The 16,660-nt window shown below is 45.6% G+C and overlaps 1 protein-coding gene, 1 long non-coding RNA gene and 1 other non-coding gene across 4 annotated transcripts in view; 2 read left to right on the forward strand and 1 right to left on the reverse strand.

The window, feature by feature from the left end:
* The first annotated feature begins 242 nt into the window (after positions 1-242).
* LOC115276400 lies at positions 243-13,943 on the forward strand. 2 transcript variants are annotated; one of them, XR_003901917.1, is made up of 5 exons: positions 243-449; positions 6,172-6,282; positions 8,242-8,336; positions 12,457-12,571; positions 13,861-13,943. It is a non-coding gene; the product is annotated as an uncharacterized LOC115276400 (long non-coding RNA). The 2 variants fall into 2 exon arrangements; XR_003901916.1 differs by lacking the exon at positions 243-449 and adding an exon at positions 5,495-5,681.
* Positions 1,142-1,249, forward strand: LOC115277134. Its single transcript, XR_003902242.1, has one exon. It is a non-coding gene; the product is annotated as a U6 spliceosomal RNA (small nuclear RNA).
* PHF24 (PHD finger protein 24) overlaps positions 3,416-16,660 on the reverse strand; it is a 26,266-nt gene continuing 13,021 nt past the window's right edge. The window contains exons 2-8 of the mRNA XM_029920410.1: positions 14,140-14,521; positions 13,287-13,472; positions 9,870-9,948; positions 9,364-9,569; positions 8,856-9,016; positions 8,219-8,314; positions 3,416-7,908 (exon numbers count right to left, since the gene is read on the reverse strand). Coding sequence (XP_029776270.1) covers positions 7,812-7,908; positions 8,219-8,314; positions 8,856-9,016; positions 9,364-9,569; positions 9,870-9,948; positions 13,287-13,472; positions 14,140-14,517 — 1,203 coding nt within the window. The 5' untranslated portion in view covers positions 14,518-14,521 and the 3' untranslated portion in view covers positions 3,416-7,811. The remainder of the gene's footprint in view (positions 7,909-8,218; positions 8,315-8,855; positions 9,017-9,363; positions 9,570-9,869; positions 9,949-13,286; positions 13,473-14,139; positions 14,522-16,660) is intronic.

The raw sequence follows: 16,660 nt of genomic DNA on the forward strand, positions 1-16,660 counted from the left end.
CAAGAGTTGGATGCTCAACTGACTGAGCCACCTAGGTGCCCCTCACTTGGTTTTAAACCTACACTGACCAGTACCCTAATTGTTCAGAGGGGTTATTTCTTTCCTTGGGAGCAAGAGGATAGTGCTAGAAATGACCAGCAGAGGGCGTGTAACATCAGGTTCTAGAGGCCAGCTTTCCAGCGCCCATCCTGGAAAGGGACAGCCTGTGTATTGAGACCTTGACTCTTTTCTCTCAGGTCAGGACCCAGAGCTGCAGGCACAACCGTTGGTCTATGAGGTTGACTAAAAAAATTAAGTTTCCCAACCCAGTTTTTCTAATGTTCTGTGGTCATGTGCATCTCTATAATATTGAATCTACCTCCAGCTCAGGTGGACTTAGCACTGGGCATGCACTAGAAGGTGCTTAACCATTTACAGGCATCATGAGTCTCAAGAGGACTGTATACCTGGTAAGTATCCACCCCCAACTCAACAGTTTTGTCATATGCTTTCACAGCTTCACTACCTTCCCTGGTATCCAGTTACCTTTTGGTCCTATTGAGCAGAAATCTGCCTCTCCCCCATCTTTGGTCTTAGTTCTGTCCTTGAGGTCACATTGACCGTATCAGTCCCACCTGCCAGACATCAGCCATCTACATCCCTCAAGCCTGTTTCTCTCCAGGGTGAGACACCTCTCAGGCTTTCATGGTTCCCTCCTCTGCCTTGCTCCATTCCAGCCCTCAAGACCATGCTCCCCTGGCTGGGTTTCAGTTCATGTTGCCTGGCTCTGATTGGCTTCTTCCAAGTGCTGGTACAGTGTACAAACAAGTCAGCCTGCCTTCCACTTCTGATTCTGAACTTCTTTCTACATAGCCTCATGTTAGTTATTTCAGTTTTTTTGGTACCTACTTCATACTGTTCACCCATATCAAGTGAAGACTATAACCTCCTCTTCTTGAACTACTGGATTACATCTTGCCCATTTGTACAATTGCCCAAATGTAACAATTCTGAGAGGAGTGTTATATTTATTTTTAAAAAGTAAAGATACTTGAAATAAATGAAACAAACATTTTTGCAGTACCTTCTGCATTTTAGGACAATGCAGGCTTGGAAATCTCTGCATTTATGTTTACTTAAAGGTGGTACAGGAGGGGCTGAAGTGCTTGCTGCATGCAGCAGCACATGTGCTAAAATTGGAACTATACAGAGATTAGTATGGCCCCAGCACAAGAATGACATGCAAATTCATGAAGCATTCCATATTTTTGGTTTTGATGAATGTTGAAATGTAATAATGTAAAGTGAATGTATATATGAATAAATTAGTATATTACCAAAAAAGAAACAAAAAAAAAAGAAGAATAAAAGAAAAAGAGAGAGAGAGAGAGAGAGACTGAAGATCCCCAACTGGCTCGACTATGACTTCAGCACTGTGGACAGAGGCCATTGGCGGCACCCTTGGCTATGGCTGTGATCGTGGGTGTGTGGAAGATGATACACACACACAGCTTTTAAATGGGGCCAGCAATCTTTGCTGCTCACTTAGTGCCTTATAGTGTATAAAGCTCTTTCCTCTTACCAAACTCATTCTTGTCTTCACTCAACTATCAGCCCCGGAGACAGGACAGGAATTGTTTCCCAGACTTTTGCAGATGAGGAAACTGAGGTTCAGCAAGGTCAAACTCCAAGCAACCCTATATGTGGGGCGGGAGACAGAACACTTTCCATGTTTAGCAAATTTAGCAGCTGTTTCCCCTTTTAAGAATCGCTTCCCTAGAGATAAGAGGAGTGTATTTGAGCCAAAACAGGGCAGGGTGAGTGGAAGTTTGTGTGAACCTGAGGCTCCAGCTAGCCATGGGAACAAGTGGCAGTTAGGAGAGGGAACAGTCCTAAGAGGGTCTAAAGTTCATCAGGATTACTGGATTACTTGCTTTTGTTTAGGGTCCACAGAGGCCCTGCTTTTATGTCTCTTTTTCTGTCCTAATGCTTGCCTTCGCTGAACTTGAAGACAGAAGGGACCTTTAAGATCTGAAGCTGTCTCTGAACCTGATGGACCTCCATTTGAAAATTCCAGGGAGGAGAGGTATGGGAGACATGTGCAGGTTGTAAGAAATTCTGTGACATGGCTACAGAACTGGCTGCTTGCGTGTCTGTTCCCATGGTGGAAAGGGGACATGCTAGACCACACAGCAGCTGTTTTCCTGAGGTGTACTCTGACAGGCAGCACAATGAAGTGGTTAAGAACATGGGCAGACTACCTGGTTCCCCTGCTTCCTAGCTGTGTGACTGTGTAACCTTGAGAAGCGTTCAGCCTCTATTCCTCACTTTTCTAATCTGCAATACAAACCTTAGGTTGTTTTGAAGATGGTTTTATGTAAAGCATTTAGAACTGCCCAGTACTGGGGCATGGGGTGGCTCAATCGGTTAACTGTCCAACTCTTGGTTTCAGCTCAGGTCATAATTTCACAGTTTGTGAGTTCAAGCCCCACAGTGGGGCTTCTTTGGGATTTTCTTTCTCCCTCTCTCTGCCCAACCCCCACTGTCTCTCAAATAAGTAAAAACTTAAAAAAAGAACTGCCCAGTGCTTGAAAATATTAGCAATTATTTGTATTTGGGGCCCTGTGATTTAGAGGTAGAGTATCTGCCTCTAATCCACAATCTAGAAATGCTTTCATGCCTATATGTACTGGCTCTGTTCTTATCAGGTAAAGGAGATGAAAGGGGATTTCAGTTGTCTGAAAGCTTCTCCAGACCTTAGTTTACCCAACTCTGTCATATTACATTAAAACACTGTGGGGCTCCTGGATGGCTCAGTCAGTTAAGCTGCCTATTTGCGGTCCTCTGTGCTGACAGCTCAGAGCCTAGAGCCTGCTTCTTCGGATTCTGTGTCTCCCTCCCTTCCTGCCCCTCCCCCACTCACACTCTGTATGTGTCTCTCTCTTTCACAATAATAAATAAACCTAAAAAAATTTTTAAACACTGCAAAAATGGGGAAGAAACTCTCTACCAAGAAGAACTCAGGCTAGGAGAAAACATAGCCAACTAGCTTTTCCTCCTTTGTAGCCGAGCAGGAATTGGGAAGAGAAATGTAATCTAAAAACTGGCCCTTGGTTGTGGTAGTGGTAGGATACATAGCAGACAGGTTTGGAGACCTTACCTCTTCCTCAGTTTCTTAGAAAGTTCTGGGTTCTCTTTTCAGTGCTGTTATTTCCCCTCTGTGTCCATAGTGGAGTCCATGGTGAATCAAGTGGAATCACTTGATTCTTGGGAAGGTCAATACCAGGAAAGCCCTAGAAAGAGAGCTACAGTGTATTGCATTCTTCCTGGAGGAAGTATGGCTGCTCCTATCTTAAGACTCAGGAACTCGCCAATGATAGGAAACCACATAGAAACTTAGCAGGTGCCCCAAATAACAGGAAACAGGAAGCCAAAATAGCATCACAATCTCTTTATTATGATTTCCACTGTACCCAGCCTCTGGGAGCATCAGCTCCTTCAGGACTGAAGGCTGAGCCATAGGGAGAAGCATGCAGCTGTAGTGATGGGAAGATAGGGCTTGGGGATGTTCCCCTTAGCTTACCGTCAAGTTACCTTCCACAGAGAAGAACATAGGAAGGGCATGAGGGACTAGAGGGCCTTGGACCCCCCACCCCCAGTTGCTTGAGTATTCTCATAGCCCCCCTCACAATCTTGTGTTTGGTCGGCAGATAGATCATAGACCATCTCTGAAAGAAGGCTAAGCTTGAAGGCCTTTGTTTTATATGGATATGGAAAGACCTTGCTGCTTATACCTTGATGTTCTCATCTATGGTCAAGTCAACACATGCTATACAAACTAGAATGTGATTGGGCTTCTTAGTCACTGGCCCAGACATATGTGACACCCTGTCCACAATCTGGGTCATCAGGACATGTGGCTCAGAGCGAAGAAGGTTTTCCTTAGTGCTAGTTGGTCTAGTGGAAATTCTGTCATCTGTTTATTTTCTTTCCTTTCAAGGTTGACAAAAGCAGTGGCAGCAGGAAAGCAGTAGCAGGGGAAATGCCCAGTCCTACCCCATTCCAGGACTGAGCTATAGGGAACAGGCATGATGCATTAATATTTTCCATTCTCCAGCCAGAAAATCTCTGTTCTCTGAGCTGTAGCCAGGAGTCCAGAGAAAGAGAGAGAGATCCTGGACATATTCAAACTAAGTGGCATGGAAAAAGTAGCAATTTTATTCTACTGTAAATTGAGGAGTAAAAAGGGTTATGTTTACAGGTGCTGCCAAAATGTTGTTCTGTCTTCTAGTGCCAAGTATATCTGCCTTTACTCTGCTAGCTTGAAGGGGTCATGCTTGTAGGATCACTAGAGTCTGCTACCAGTCCTGCCTGGAGGTTATTCTCAGCTCTGGGGTGGTCATGGCTAGCCCGGGCGCCTGTTAGACAGCTTATGCTGAGCTTACCTCTTCTATTTAGGGCTTCCTTGCACCACTCTTACTAAAACCATAAAACCTGCAATGGTTGAGGCTGTGCTTCAGACTAAGAGGCCTACGCACAATCTTGGGCTCACTCCCCAGTGAGGTACCCTCTTCACAGGCAGTTTGATCCTGTGCCTCCCATGTTAGTGATAGGAATGGGAAAACTCCCAGATCTGGCCACTCAAACAAGGCCACGGTGACATCCCATAGGGAGCACCAGGGCCAAAAAGGCCAGTGTCTGCCCTGTAGCCCCAGTCAATTGGGCTGAAGGTAGGAAGAGGCAATGTGCTCATGGCTTTGGCTGTTCTCAAAGGAAGAAAAGCACTTGAGAGTGGGTCAGTACCTGGGAGCAAGGGAACTGCTTCATCTCTGGGATCCAAAGGGGCCTTTACTCAAAGGACAGAGCCTACCACTGTTGCAGAAGGCTGGTCTCAGAAGAGGAAGCCACAGAGCAGACCTGGAGAAGTTATGTGATCACAGCTATTGCCTCAGCTCACCCTCGGTCCCTGCAGCTCCACTGTGTTATCCATATGCCCGTGTCTTTAAATCTGAGCATATGGAAGAGGAGTGTTTGCTGAAAAACAGGCTTAGGGCAAGTAGTCTTCAGAGGAGCATAAATGTAACCTTAACCTCTATTGGTATGGGTGCAGTGGGTGGTGCTTGTAAAAAGCACCGAGCTCAATTTTGTGCAGCCAAGAAGAAATGACTGGAAGGAACATTCTCTCAAACCTTACAGTCAGACACTGATTTTTGTACTTGGTAGAATTTCAGATAGTCACAGTGATAGAAAGGCTTGATGAAAAGGAAAGGGAATAGGTTTCACTAGGTTTATGAAAGTTTGAACACCTTCATATGTATTCCAGAGGAGCTCCATGGATTGGGACACTGCAAAGGAAAATCTCAAAGAGGGGGCTTGGGATGGGGATTCTACAACTCTGGTCTGGGGGAACAAAGGAAACTCTTCATTAGTAAAAAGCTAGATGCCTGATGGAGAAGAGGCTAGTTTTCCTCCATGCTTTTCTGGTTCTTAGGACTCTTGTGGACTGGGAACTCTATGCTGGGGTCCTCTGGGCCCTCTGCAGCATGCCCCTACCAAGGAAACTTGCTGTCTTGGAATAGAGAGGGACAGTCCCAAATGGGCCTGATCCCACTTTGTCAGGCTCTGGGATGCAGCTGGGCTGATCTGACTCATGGTCTTTCGCCACTCACCCACAGAAAGCTAGAAGCTGCAGCTCCAGAGAGGTAGGCATCATCTTGTCTGGGAAGGATTAAAGAACAAGAAGATAGGTTTCCAGTCTCTATAACAGATGCTGAGGCAGGAGAAAAAAACCGTTCAGCTCTCAATGCTCAGAGCTTGTGTCTACTCAAAATTCCCTGTCTGTAAATCCAGCAGCCCAAGGCCATTGGCATACAAGGTGATTTACCAGGAGAATAAGCAAGAATCCCTGTGCTGAGTGTGCTTTAATCTCAGTACAAAACCCCAGGTCTGGCTGCTTCAGAGGCAGTCCTTGGACCCAAGAGTCCTGTGCTTTTGCTTTTTATTTTTTTCTGGCTAAATTGAATAATGTCCCCTCCTACTGATCAATCTTGGGAGTATGAGGAAGAAGTATTTACAAAAAGTTGTGGGTTTTGAAATGTTCAGGACCATATACATGAATCCAGGTTGATCTTCTGTCTCCTTCCTTTCAGTACTAAGTAATCCAACCCTTGAAGCTTCTCATCCTTTTTCTAGGTCAGGCAGTTTGTACAGAAGGTGACCATATAGTGCTCTTACCATGTCCCTGGTTGCAGTTCCCCACTTTCCTCTGAGCATCTCCACGCTGAGCCGTATACTACTACTTCTGTAAGTACCCAATTTAGTACAAGTGCCTTGAGCAATGGGGGTATGTTAGCTTCTACATCATCAAGCCAACCTCCTCTCTAGTATTCAGATTTGGCTAAACCTAAGTCATCAGGTTAGAAACAGAACCTGGACTCCAGGGCCACAGCTGACCCACAACATGCAGTGACTTGAGAACTTAGGAAGGACAGCTGGGGCTCAGAGGCCAGGCTGGGTGCGGAAAGACACATAGGAAGCAGCAGCAACTCAGGCCCTATCTCAGTGATGGGGAGAAGAATCAACCTTCTCCTCTGAGGCCTTGCTGGGACTTTCTCTGCTCAAGAGCTGAGACGCAAATCCTCTTCTTAGCTCCAGCTTCTTTTCCTCATTGTTAGGGTGGTTGAAAGGAATCCTCACTGAGGACTTCTGTGGAGCTGCTCTTTCTTGGGCTGTGGAAGACGTTGGCTCTTGTTCTCTATGCAATGGCTACTATTCCAGGTCTACAGTTGAGCAGAGATGGAAAGATGGAAAAGCATGAGACTTCTCCTCTCCTTCCACCCAGACCTTGTCCTCACTGGAGATCAGGCTTCGGGTCTCTGTGGTAGCCAACTTGGGTGAGACATCTAATAAAGAGACCTGTGACTCTTGCCATCATACTTGTTCTATTCAGGTTCCCTGGGCTGTAGGCCATGTGTCTTCCCATCTTCAAAGCAGGGGCCAGGGTGGCTCATGGCTCATCTTGGTTTTTAACTGTTCTGCTAAAGACTTTTGGACTTGAAAGATGTAGCTGAGAGGTTCCTAGAATTCTGGGTTCCTGGGAAGGGCTGCCTTCCCCTCTTCTAATTAGGACTCCATAGACTTGGTGCCTTCTCTGTCGCTAGAAATTAGAATTTAGATAAGTAATGGGCTGAAGTGCAGTGGTGGCTTTCAATAATTTTCTCACCCCAACATACCTGAGGGACATAGCACACACCTACCAGGACAGTGGCTCACCACAGAAGGGATTTTCATTTGGGGAAGAGGGAGCCTGTCAGCATCTCTAGGACAGCAGATGAGTCTGATATGATTATCAAGAATCACTTGAAGAGACTTGTCTATAGGAAATCAGAACCAGCCAAGAGGAGTGAACAGAGACCACCCCCCACCCCAATCTATAACCAGGAGCTTCACAAAGGAACTTTGATCCTTTTCCAATGAAGAAGAACCAGGTCTCTAAAGGCATGGGCAGCTAGGCTTGGGTGTATGGGTGTGTGTGCACACATATGTGTGCAGTGGCCAGTTCAGTCTGTGAAGTGAGGGCAGGGGCGGGGGGGTTGGGTCCAGGGGTGGATACTGCTGCAGCTCCCAGGGTTTTTCCTGGTGGCAATGCATTTACTGCCTCTATTGTGAGGGGAACAGTGATTTCAGTTCCATAAAGCTTAGTGGCAAATTGAGATGCTGGCAGTGCTCCATCCCCATAAGTCTCAGTACCCAAGGATGGTGGGGGAAAGGGGGAAAGGGCAAAAGGAGAGGAGGGCGAGAACATCACTGTCCCCCAGTTTCTCTACTCCATGCTATCCTGGGGGTTTCAGATGAATTGCGGCACTGTTGGGGCGAGCAGCCAAGATGTAGACAACATTCTCCTGCAGGAAGGTAGGCCAATCCACAAATCTGGAGTGGGAGCAAAGAACAGGTTTGTGAGGTTGGCTGTAGAGCCTGGAGGTTCATGAGACTTGGTCCCTGCTTGAGCTGGGCAAAACTCAGGGAAGCCCTGGCTTTTGGCTGACATAGGTATGACTGGCTATGCTTCCAAGCTGACAGACCAGATGACTGACCCTATATATCTGTGGTCAAATGTACATTCTTGGGGCCTGGTTTTTGGGATAGACACTTGCTGTTTTGGGGTAGCAGTTAGTAATGCCCACTTATGTGTGTTAAAGGGTCAGGGGTGCAGACAGCCCAATGAGAAGGTCCTGCTCACCTGGACTCTTGCTCTTTTGGCAGCAGAGGCTTGTCCTGACTCTTACTCCTGCTGCTGGCTGGGCTGCTGTCTGCTATGGGACCCACATGGCTGATACTGTTGGACACAATGATATGTGGTTAGTAGTGGGAAAGTGAAAGGTCTGGCCCCTCCTAGACTCTGGTGAACCCATCCATAGCTCTGGATATGCATGCCCAAGCTTTTCTAATGTTTATTTATGTTTGAAACACAGAAAGACGAGCATGAATGGGGGAAGGGCAGAGAGAGGGAGACACAGAATCTGAAGCAGGCCTCAAGCTCTGAGCTGTCAGTGGGGAGGACTCCGTAGACTAGTTGCCTGTGACACAGGGCTTGAACTCACAAATGGTGAGATAATGACCTGAGCTGAAGTCGGATGCTTAACTGACTGAGCCACCCAGGCACCCCCAGGCCTTTCTGATATGGGGTAACAGTTTGGAGGAGGGGATGCCCTATGCCTTGGCCAACAGGAGTCACTGTCTTCTGTCTAATGCACAGGAGGATCCTCTCCTGTCTGTTGACAGAAGAAATAGAGAGGTATCTTTTATGCCAAGGGCCATTTGGCATGGGAAAAGGATGAGGACATGTGAGTGGGGTCAGGGACTGGCAGAGAGCAAACCTGACACTGCAGGAAGGAGCCTCTGCAAGGCGTTTGCAGAACCAAGAATGCTGGGCTCCACGGCACTCTGCCTCACTGATAGTGCTCCCACTGCCCCGTGCCAGGAAGGTGGTTCGGGCTCGTTCCCGCTCCTTGACTGTCAGAAGCCTTAACAGAGAGTTCTGGGGAAGGAGAGACAAGTTAAGATCTTGGAACTGAAAATATTTTGTAAAATGTCAAGTCACAGAGAATACTATCTCCATTACCACCTCAGCAGCCTCCCTTTGAAGCTGCCCAGAGGCTTTCTGGTAGCATTAACATTTGCAGTTGGATCCAGTGCAAATCAATCTTCCTTGGGCAGTTTCCGCAGCTTAGGCACTGGACCACCCGTTACTGGGTAGAAGGTGAGCCCTTTTCCAGTACTGGTCCTTGCTAAGACAGTACCTAATGCTACCCCAACCTACCTGGCATGCTTCCCAGGTCTCTGTCACTCAATATCCCATCAACATTCACCCCAGCTGGCCCTCACCTGAGGACGCAATTGCTGCAGAAGTAGGAGGGATTCATGGGACAAGAAGTCAGGCCACTCTATGTGTCCTCGATGTTCAGGGTCCAGGGCTGCAAACTGGCGGGCTGCCTGCTCCTCTTGCTCCTCGCTTAGAGCCCTGTCACTGTCCCCCCGCTTTGCTGCTTGGTGGCGGTAGCGCAGGAAGTCCTCCAGTGTCAGGGAGCAATCTGTGGGAGGCACTCCATGCTAGCCATGCCCACCCTTTCCTCAGCCTCTGGGGTGTCTCCATTCACCCCCAGGGTACCCTCCAGAGCCCCAACATCCACAGTTTTTGTGGAGTCTGTCTCCCATAAGCCAGGATGACTCAGGTTGTGTTGGGTGGGTGTGTGGGTGCCCCTGCTGGCCAACAGGGACTTATTTACCCCTACCCTCCAAATTCCAGAATACTCCTTTTATGGTTCATTCTAGAAAGTATGGAGGAAAAATGTGCCAGCCCCTCTGCATCTGAAAGCACCATCCAGCCTTACCAGGGATGACTTTACACTGCCGAAAGGTCTCCGTGAGGCTGTACATTTCCTCCTCAGTTAGCAGCAAGTTGAGGTTGTCCTGGAAAAAGGGAAGAGCTGAGTCAGTGGCCATAGAGACCAGTAAGAAATAAAGGCTGAGGATCAAAAAGGATGGAAATAGTATTTCAATTTGAAGGCAATTCTGGGATCATCTAATCCCAGCCTCTAATCACAATCCAGGAGACTGAGGCTCCAGAAAGGGGAAAGGACTTGCTCAGAGTTGCCCAACTCTGTGGCAGTTCTTCCCCAGAAGCCAGGTATCCTGATTCTAGACCTGAGTCCCTTTTTACTAAAGCAGGAGTTTCCTGAGATACCCTGGGCATTCCTTGGAAGTGCCACAGGAAGCTGCTGCAAGGGAGAAGGGGACTAATAAGTGGGCAACGTTGTGAATCCTCAGCTCCTTCTGTTGTGGCAGCTCCATCTTTGTTCATTTTATGTTCCTGGCTTTTGTGTTAGACTGTGCTCAAAGAGTATTTCAGTTAAAAAGTAGTTTAATTCTAACTGCTCCTAGTAGGCTGTATTACTTTAAATAATCCATAATGGTTTTAAAAGAGATGCCATCATGACAAAGTTCCTAAAACCAAATGAATTTTTTTGTGGTGCCAAAGAATATTTAATTCCAAAACAGCACTGATAGGTTATTTTGTTAATACTAATATACAGTCTTATAGTCTTTAAATATCAAAGATTCTCTCTAGTTGGTTATTTTTCTCCCCTAAAAAACCAGCAAAGTACAGGAATAGACATTTCATAAGTATTCATTTGTGAATTTCATAAAGAACTCAAACAATACTTTCAATAAATGTGGTGTATCATTGTGAGATGTTCAGTGGGGCTCGAGTGCAGGGTGTGTGTATGTATACGTCTTTGTGTGTGTGTGTGTGTGTGTGTGTGTGTGTGTGTGTGTTGGAAGAATATAGAGGAATGATAAAAGATAAGGGAGAAATAGGCCAAAGACTGACTGTGAAGCACCTCAAATGCCCTTTATTTGAGCCCTTCAAATGGGCCTTTATTCTGCGGTAAAGGGGGTCACCAAATGGTTTTTTAAAAAAATGTTTATTTATTTTTGAGAGAGAGAGAGTGCAAGCAGGGAAGGGGCAGAGAGAGGAGGACAGAGGATCCAAAGAAGGCTCTGCATTGACAACAGAGTCTGATGTGGGGCTCGAACTCACGAACCATGAAATAATGACCTGAGCTAAAGTCAGACACTTAACGGACTGAGCCACCTAGGCTCCCCACCAAATCGTTTTTAAGGGCAGAGTGCTATGGTCAGCTCATGGCTATATGGAGAATGAATTAGAGGGGCAAAGTCTAGTTGCATGGAGAAGTTAGTTGGCTGTCACTATAGTGCAGGTAAAAAAAGATGAGTGGCTCAACTAAGACATGAGCATGGAGAAGAGAGGAGAGATTGGAGAGGTATGAGAAGGTAGAATCAATAGGACCTGTTGACTTACTGGATGTGAGGGATGTAAGAGAGAAATGAGTTGGTGTTGGTACCTGGGGAGTGGTGGTAGTATTACTATTGACAGAGGTAAGAAGTTGAGGGAGAACAGGTTTTGGGAAAAAGAGTTCATTTTGGAGCATGTTGAGCGTGAAGTACCTGTGAAGCAACAAGATGGATGTAAGTCCAAGAGACAAGAAATTCAGGCCTGGACACATAGGTTTGGGAATCATTAATGTTTAGATGGTAGCTGTACCAACTGAAGTTGGATGAAGTAACCCAGAGAGAGAATGTGTACAATGAGGAAAGATGAATCTTAACAAAAGAACCCCAAGAAAAACTAGCATTTAGGAGTGCAACAAGAAATTAACTAAAGGCACTCAATGGTCAGAGAAGAAGGTAGGAAGAGTATCAGTAGACAATACCAGGAGCCAAGAAAAGAGAGTTGCACAATGTAGAAGGTTATGTTAACAGTGGTTATACAAATATGATAGGACTTTACTGATTTTATATTTTCTCTAGTTTCTGTATTTTACATAATAATTCTCCTAAATATCCAAATCTCTCCAAAAAAGAGAAGAGGCAGTAAGGAAGTGCTAAATACCCCGAGAGGTCAAGTAAGAAGATACCTGAGAAAAAGTCACTAGACTTGCCAATTAGGTCACTGGTGACTTTAGAAAGAAACAATTCAGCAGAATGATGGATGCAGAAGCTGAATTACAGGTGGCTAAGGAGCCACAAGGGGATACTGGAGTCTTCAAGAAGCCTGGCTGTGAAGTAAAGGAAAGAAAGGGGAAGAGCTTGGAAGCAGCCTTTGTAAAATGTCTGGAAAGTGTTAGTAATGATGGTAGGACTGTGACAGAAAGCCAGGAAGGGAGCCATGTATTCCAGGGTGGGGGTGGGGGTTAGGATGAAGACACCTTCAACCCACAGCAGCAGAACAGTGCAGGGCAAAGTTGCTGGGAGTGAAAAGGCTGGTGGTTGGAGGGGTGGTGACTAGGGAAGACGGTGTGTAGAGCAGGGTTTACGTGACATACTTCAGCTGGGGAAAAGATGTGTAAATGGCTGGAAATAACTGTTCTATACTTCAATTTTGCTTTCTTCTAGGCAGTAGGAAGAAGAGGGGGGATACACTGAGATGTTCCTTTCTCTGAATCTGTGAATAATGAAGATACCTGCAGGATAACAGATCAATAAAGCAAGACTTAAACTCTATTCAAAGGTGCTGAGAAATGGATATGAATCTGGCTTTTGTCTTTTTACAAGTTAGAAGGCATTTATATAGAATTTGCAAAGTTCTGAATCAATAGACCTTTGTTATTTAATTTACATAATGATCACATTAGAGATGAAGAACGGATGCTCCTAAGAGTTAGGTAGTAGGCTAAATAACAATCTTAGGACTAAGAAGTAAGTGATCCTATGTTAGAACCTATCCCTATTGGAAGCAAGGTGGTTAGGATTTTAGGTTGGTTTTTCAGATGAGTACAATGAATGGCAACTATAGACTATTAGAGAGAAAGCACTGTTCCAAACAGAATCGCTTTAATTAGGGCTCATCCTACCCATTGATTCTTCTAGCTCAGTGGTTCTCAATTGGGGATGAGTTTTCTACCCTAGGACACATTTGGTAATATTTGGAGACATTTTTGGTTGTTACAACTGGGGGTGGGTGCTACTGACATCTAATGGGGTAGAAGCCAGGAATGCTGCTAAACATCCTACAGTGTACATACTCCCCACAACAAAAAATTGTGTCCAAAATGTCATAATGCTGAGGTAGAGAAAGCCTGTCCTAGCTTGAGGATCCCTGTATCTACTATTAGAAACCTTTTTAGGTCACTGTCTAGAAACCAGTGTTCCAGGACTAGGTCTCTAGTAAAAGTGCCAAGTTTCCTGCAGTGAGGCAGCCCACTGTCCCTGCAGTCCAGGCTCACACAGTAGTGGCAGCTCCAGCCGGTTTCTGTGTGGGCTGTCTCGGTCACCTCCGCTGCACTATCTCCTTGGATGTAGCCCATGCGGCGCAGGCAGCCATCATGGAAAACCCTGGTGCAGATCCTGCATGGGAAGAGGCTCTCGGCTGTCCAGACCTCACAGACATCACACATCTCATCATTGACAACCTGAGGAAAGGAACAAACAGGGAGTGTATTTATTCCAGTGTAGACAGCAAGATCCTATGGCCACCAAACACAAAGCTACCCACATGGGGCCAAGTGTCCCTGGAGCAGCCCAGAGGAACAGCTCCAACTGAAGGCAGTGTTGAGGTAATGGAGCTTTCTCTCAGAGAGACAAAAATCAGTAAGCTTTTCCATATGCTCAGGCCTCTGTGACCATGTTTCTGAACAGGGATGCTACTAGCATTTTTGGAAAAAATAATCTGTTCTGAAAGACTGTCCCAAGCATTGCAGGACACTGAGCAACCCTGGTTTGTTTGGCACCAAAAACGTAGCCATTCCCACTCACTGTGACCTTCTTAAATGCTCACAAATTTCTAAATGCCTCCTACAGGGAATACTACTATCCTGCAAGCAAGAAGGATGGCAGAAGACCTGCTATGGTGTCATTCCTTATCACTACTGTCTCATGTCTTTCACAAGACCAATCCAGGATATAACATTTTTATGCTCATAGAAGAAATTCTTTAAGATTGTTCTGCACTCAACTGTACCTTTCTGGAGTTCTTTGCTTTTTGAGTCTCATTTTTAACTATACCCAAGCCATCCTATCCTGTTCTTTGATCCTCAGGAGGTCTAAGACTTGAGGATTCTGCCCTAACTGGATACTCACAAGTTCTCTGGGCTCCAAGCAGATATCAGGAGGCTTGTCATCATCCAGCTTCCGAGTGGGGCGGATGAATGCAGGCGGTGTGAACCGATTAGTCCTGTCAAACTCCTCAGGCTCCACTCCACGCCCATCTCGGAGCCTCTCCCAGGCTGCACGTTTGACACTGTTCTCCTCTTGGAGCACTGGGGTGCTTGCCTCTGCTTCTTTTTCTTCCTGTACCTCCTGGACAGAGCCCTCTACGGTGCCACGGCGGGACCCTGGAAGCTCACCGGTGCGTCGGATGGAAGGCCTGTCCCGTAGCCCATCCTTGAAGGCAGACACAGCCAGGCTCACCTTCTGTACCTGCTCCACTGTCTGGCGCTTGGACATCAACACCCCCATGGCTCTGTGGACAAAAAGCAGAGGCGCCCAGACTCAGCCAATGGCTGACCATGTTGGACCAATCAGTTTCAACCATTCACCTAAATGGCAAGTTCTTCTGGAGATTAGTGGCATGGTGAGGTGGAGAGAGCACTTGTTAAGGAGTCAAAAGACCCTAGTTCTATTTTTAACTATCTCTGTGATTTTGGTTTTCCTATCTATAAAAATGAGAGCTATCTGCCCATGTGCTTTGCAGGGCTGTCATGAGGATAACATTAAAAAATGAGCTTAAAAAGTTCTTAGTAGACTGGGAAGTATTCTACAAATGTGAAATTGTATCTTCTTCTTGGTGTCCCAAAGCCAATTAGGTCCATGGGTCCCAGGCTTCTGTTGAGATAGTTGGGAGACTTCAGAGCCCAAGTCTCTCCTCTGCCCCAGGAGATGACACAAGACTTAAAGCAAGACTGCAGCAATACATTTCAGACTTCTGACTGAAGAATCACTCCTCCAATAAGTGCTGTGCAAAGTGCATCCAGAGATAATCCACATAAAATGCTCACTTTTTCAGTCACAGTGAATGACCTATTTTTTGGTCACAAACACCCCCTTTGCCCCCTCCAATTAGTAGCTATGTTTCTTTGTAGGTCTGTTTGTCTTTCACAGACAACCTGACCATTACAAGTGCTAAGGTGCTGCTCACATTTTTAAAGCCTCACTAATGTTTTTAAAAATAATTTTAGTGTTTATTTTTGAAAGAGAAACAGAGCACAAGTGGGGCAAGGGCAGAGAGAAAGGGAGACACAGAATCTGAAGCAGGCTCCAAGCTCCAAGCCATCAGCAGAGAGCCCAATGAGGGGCTCACACCCACAAACCATGAGATCATGACCTAAGCCCGTCAGATGTTTAACCGACTGAGCCACCCAGGTACCCCACTAATGTTTTTTTAAACGAACTGTTCAATAAAACCTTTACAGGTTAAGAAGTAACATTATCCTTTACAGTACCGGGATACAGCATTGTTAAGTGAGGGCATGACATGGCACATTGCAAAGGTGGTTTGCTATTTCCTAGCCTGAAGGGTCTTAGTGAAAGTCAACTGGGGAATGCTTCTTCTAAGTAAAGCATCAGAGAAAGTCCATTTTAGCCTTTTTCTCAATCCATTATAATCAAGGCTTATTGAATAGTACAATGTGCAAAGCACTAACTACTCATCATAGGAAATAGAAGACAGGAGAATAGTCTCACCACTTAAGCTACTTAATATCAGAACTCAAAGAAGAGTGAGACAAAGTACTGGAAATGCCAAAAGGGAGGTTAAGATCACACTACTGGGAGTCAAAGTGGACCTTGAAGAATGGGAAGGAAGTAATCTTCAGTTTGGGTGAAGAGGTGGCAAAATGTAGGAGGAAAGGTTAGGGCCAATTAGAAGGCTACTATAATAGTCCAGGCAAGATGTAGAAGGTTTAAACTAAAATGAGGACAGCAAGAACAATGCTGACAGAGTCTATTTGATATCATGGAAATAGAATTAAAGAAATTGGTAACTAACTGCACAAAGGGTACAGGGAGAGAGGGCAGTTTTATATTCATTTATTTCCCAGCTTTATTGAGATATAATTGACATATAACACCATAAAAATTTAAAGTGTGCAATGTGATGATCTGATACTTCTATATTGCAAAATGCTTACAAGAAGGCTAGTTAACACATTCTTCACCTAATTACCATTTTGTCATTGTTTGGTAAGAACATTATAGCTCTACTCTTGTAGCATCTTTCAAGTATACAATATACTATTAACTATGGTCACCTTGCTGTACCTGAGATCCCCAGAACTTACTCATCTTATAACTGAATGTTTGTACCCTTTGACCAATGTCTCTCCATTTCCCCCTCTCCTCAGCCTTTGGCAACCATAACTGTACTATTTCTGTGAGTTCAATGTTTTTATTTTTTAAAGTTTTATTTATTTATTTTGAGGGGGGAGGGGCAGAGAGGGAAGGAGAGGGGCAGAGAGAGGAGAGAGAGAATCCCAAGCAGGCTCCATACTGTCAGCATGGAGCCCGATGTGGGGCTTGAACTCGTGAACCACAAGATCATGACCTAAGCTGAAATCAAGATCGGATGCTTAGATGGCAGATAGACATAAGAAGAGATGCTCAA

The sequence above is a fragment of the Suricata suricatta genome, chromosome 13 (assembly GCF_006229205.1).
Source record: "Suricata suricatta isolate VVHF042 chromosome 13, meerkat_22Aug2017_6uvM2_HiC, whole genome shotgun sequence".
NCBI classification, from domain to species: Eukaryota; Metazoa; Chordata; class Mammalia; order Carnivora; family Herpestidae; genus Suricata; species Suricata suricatta.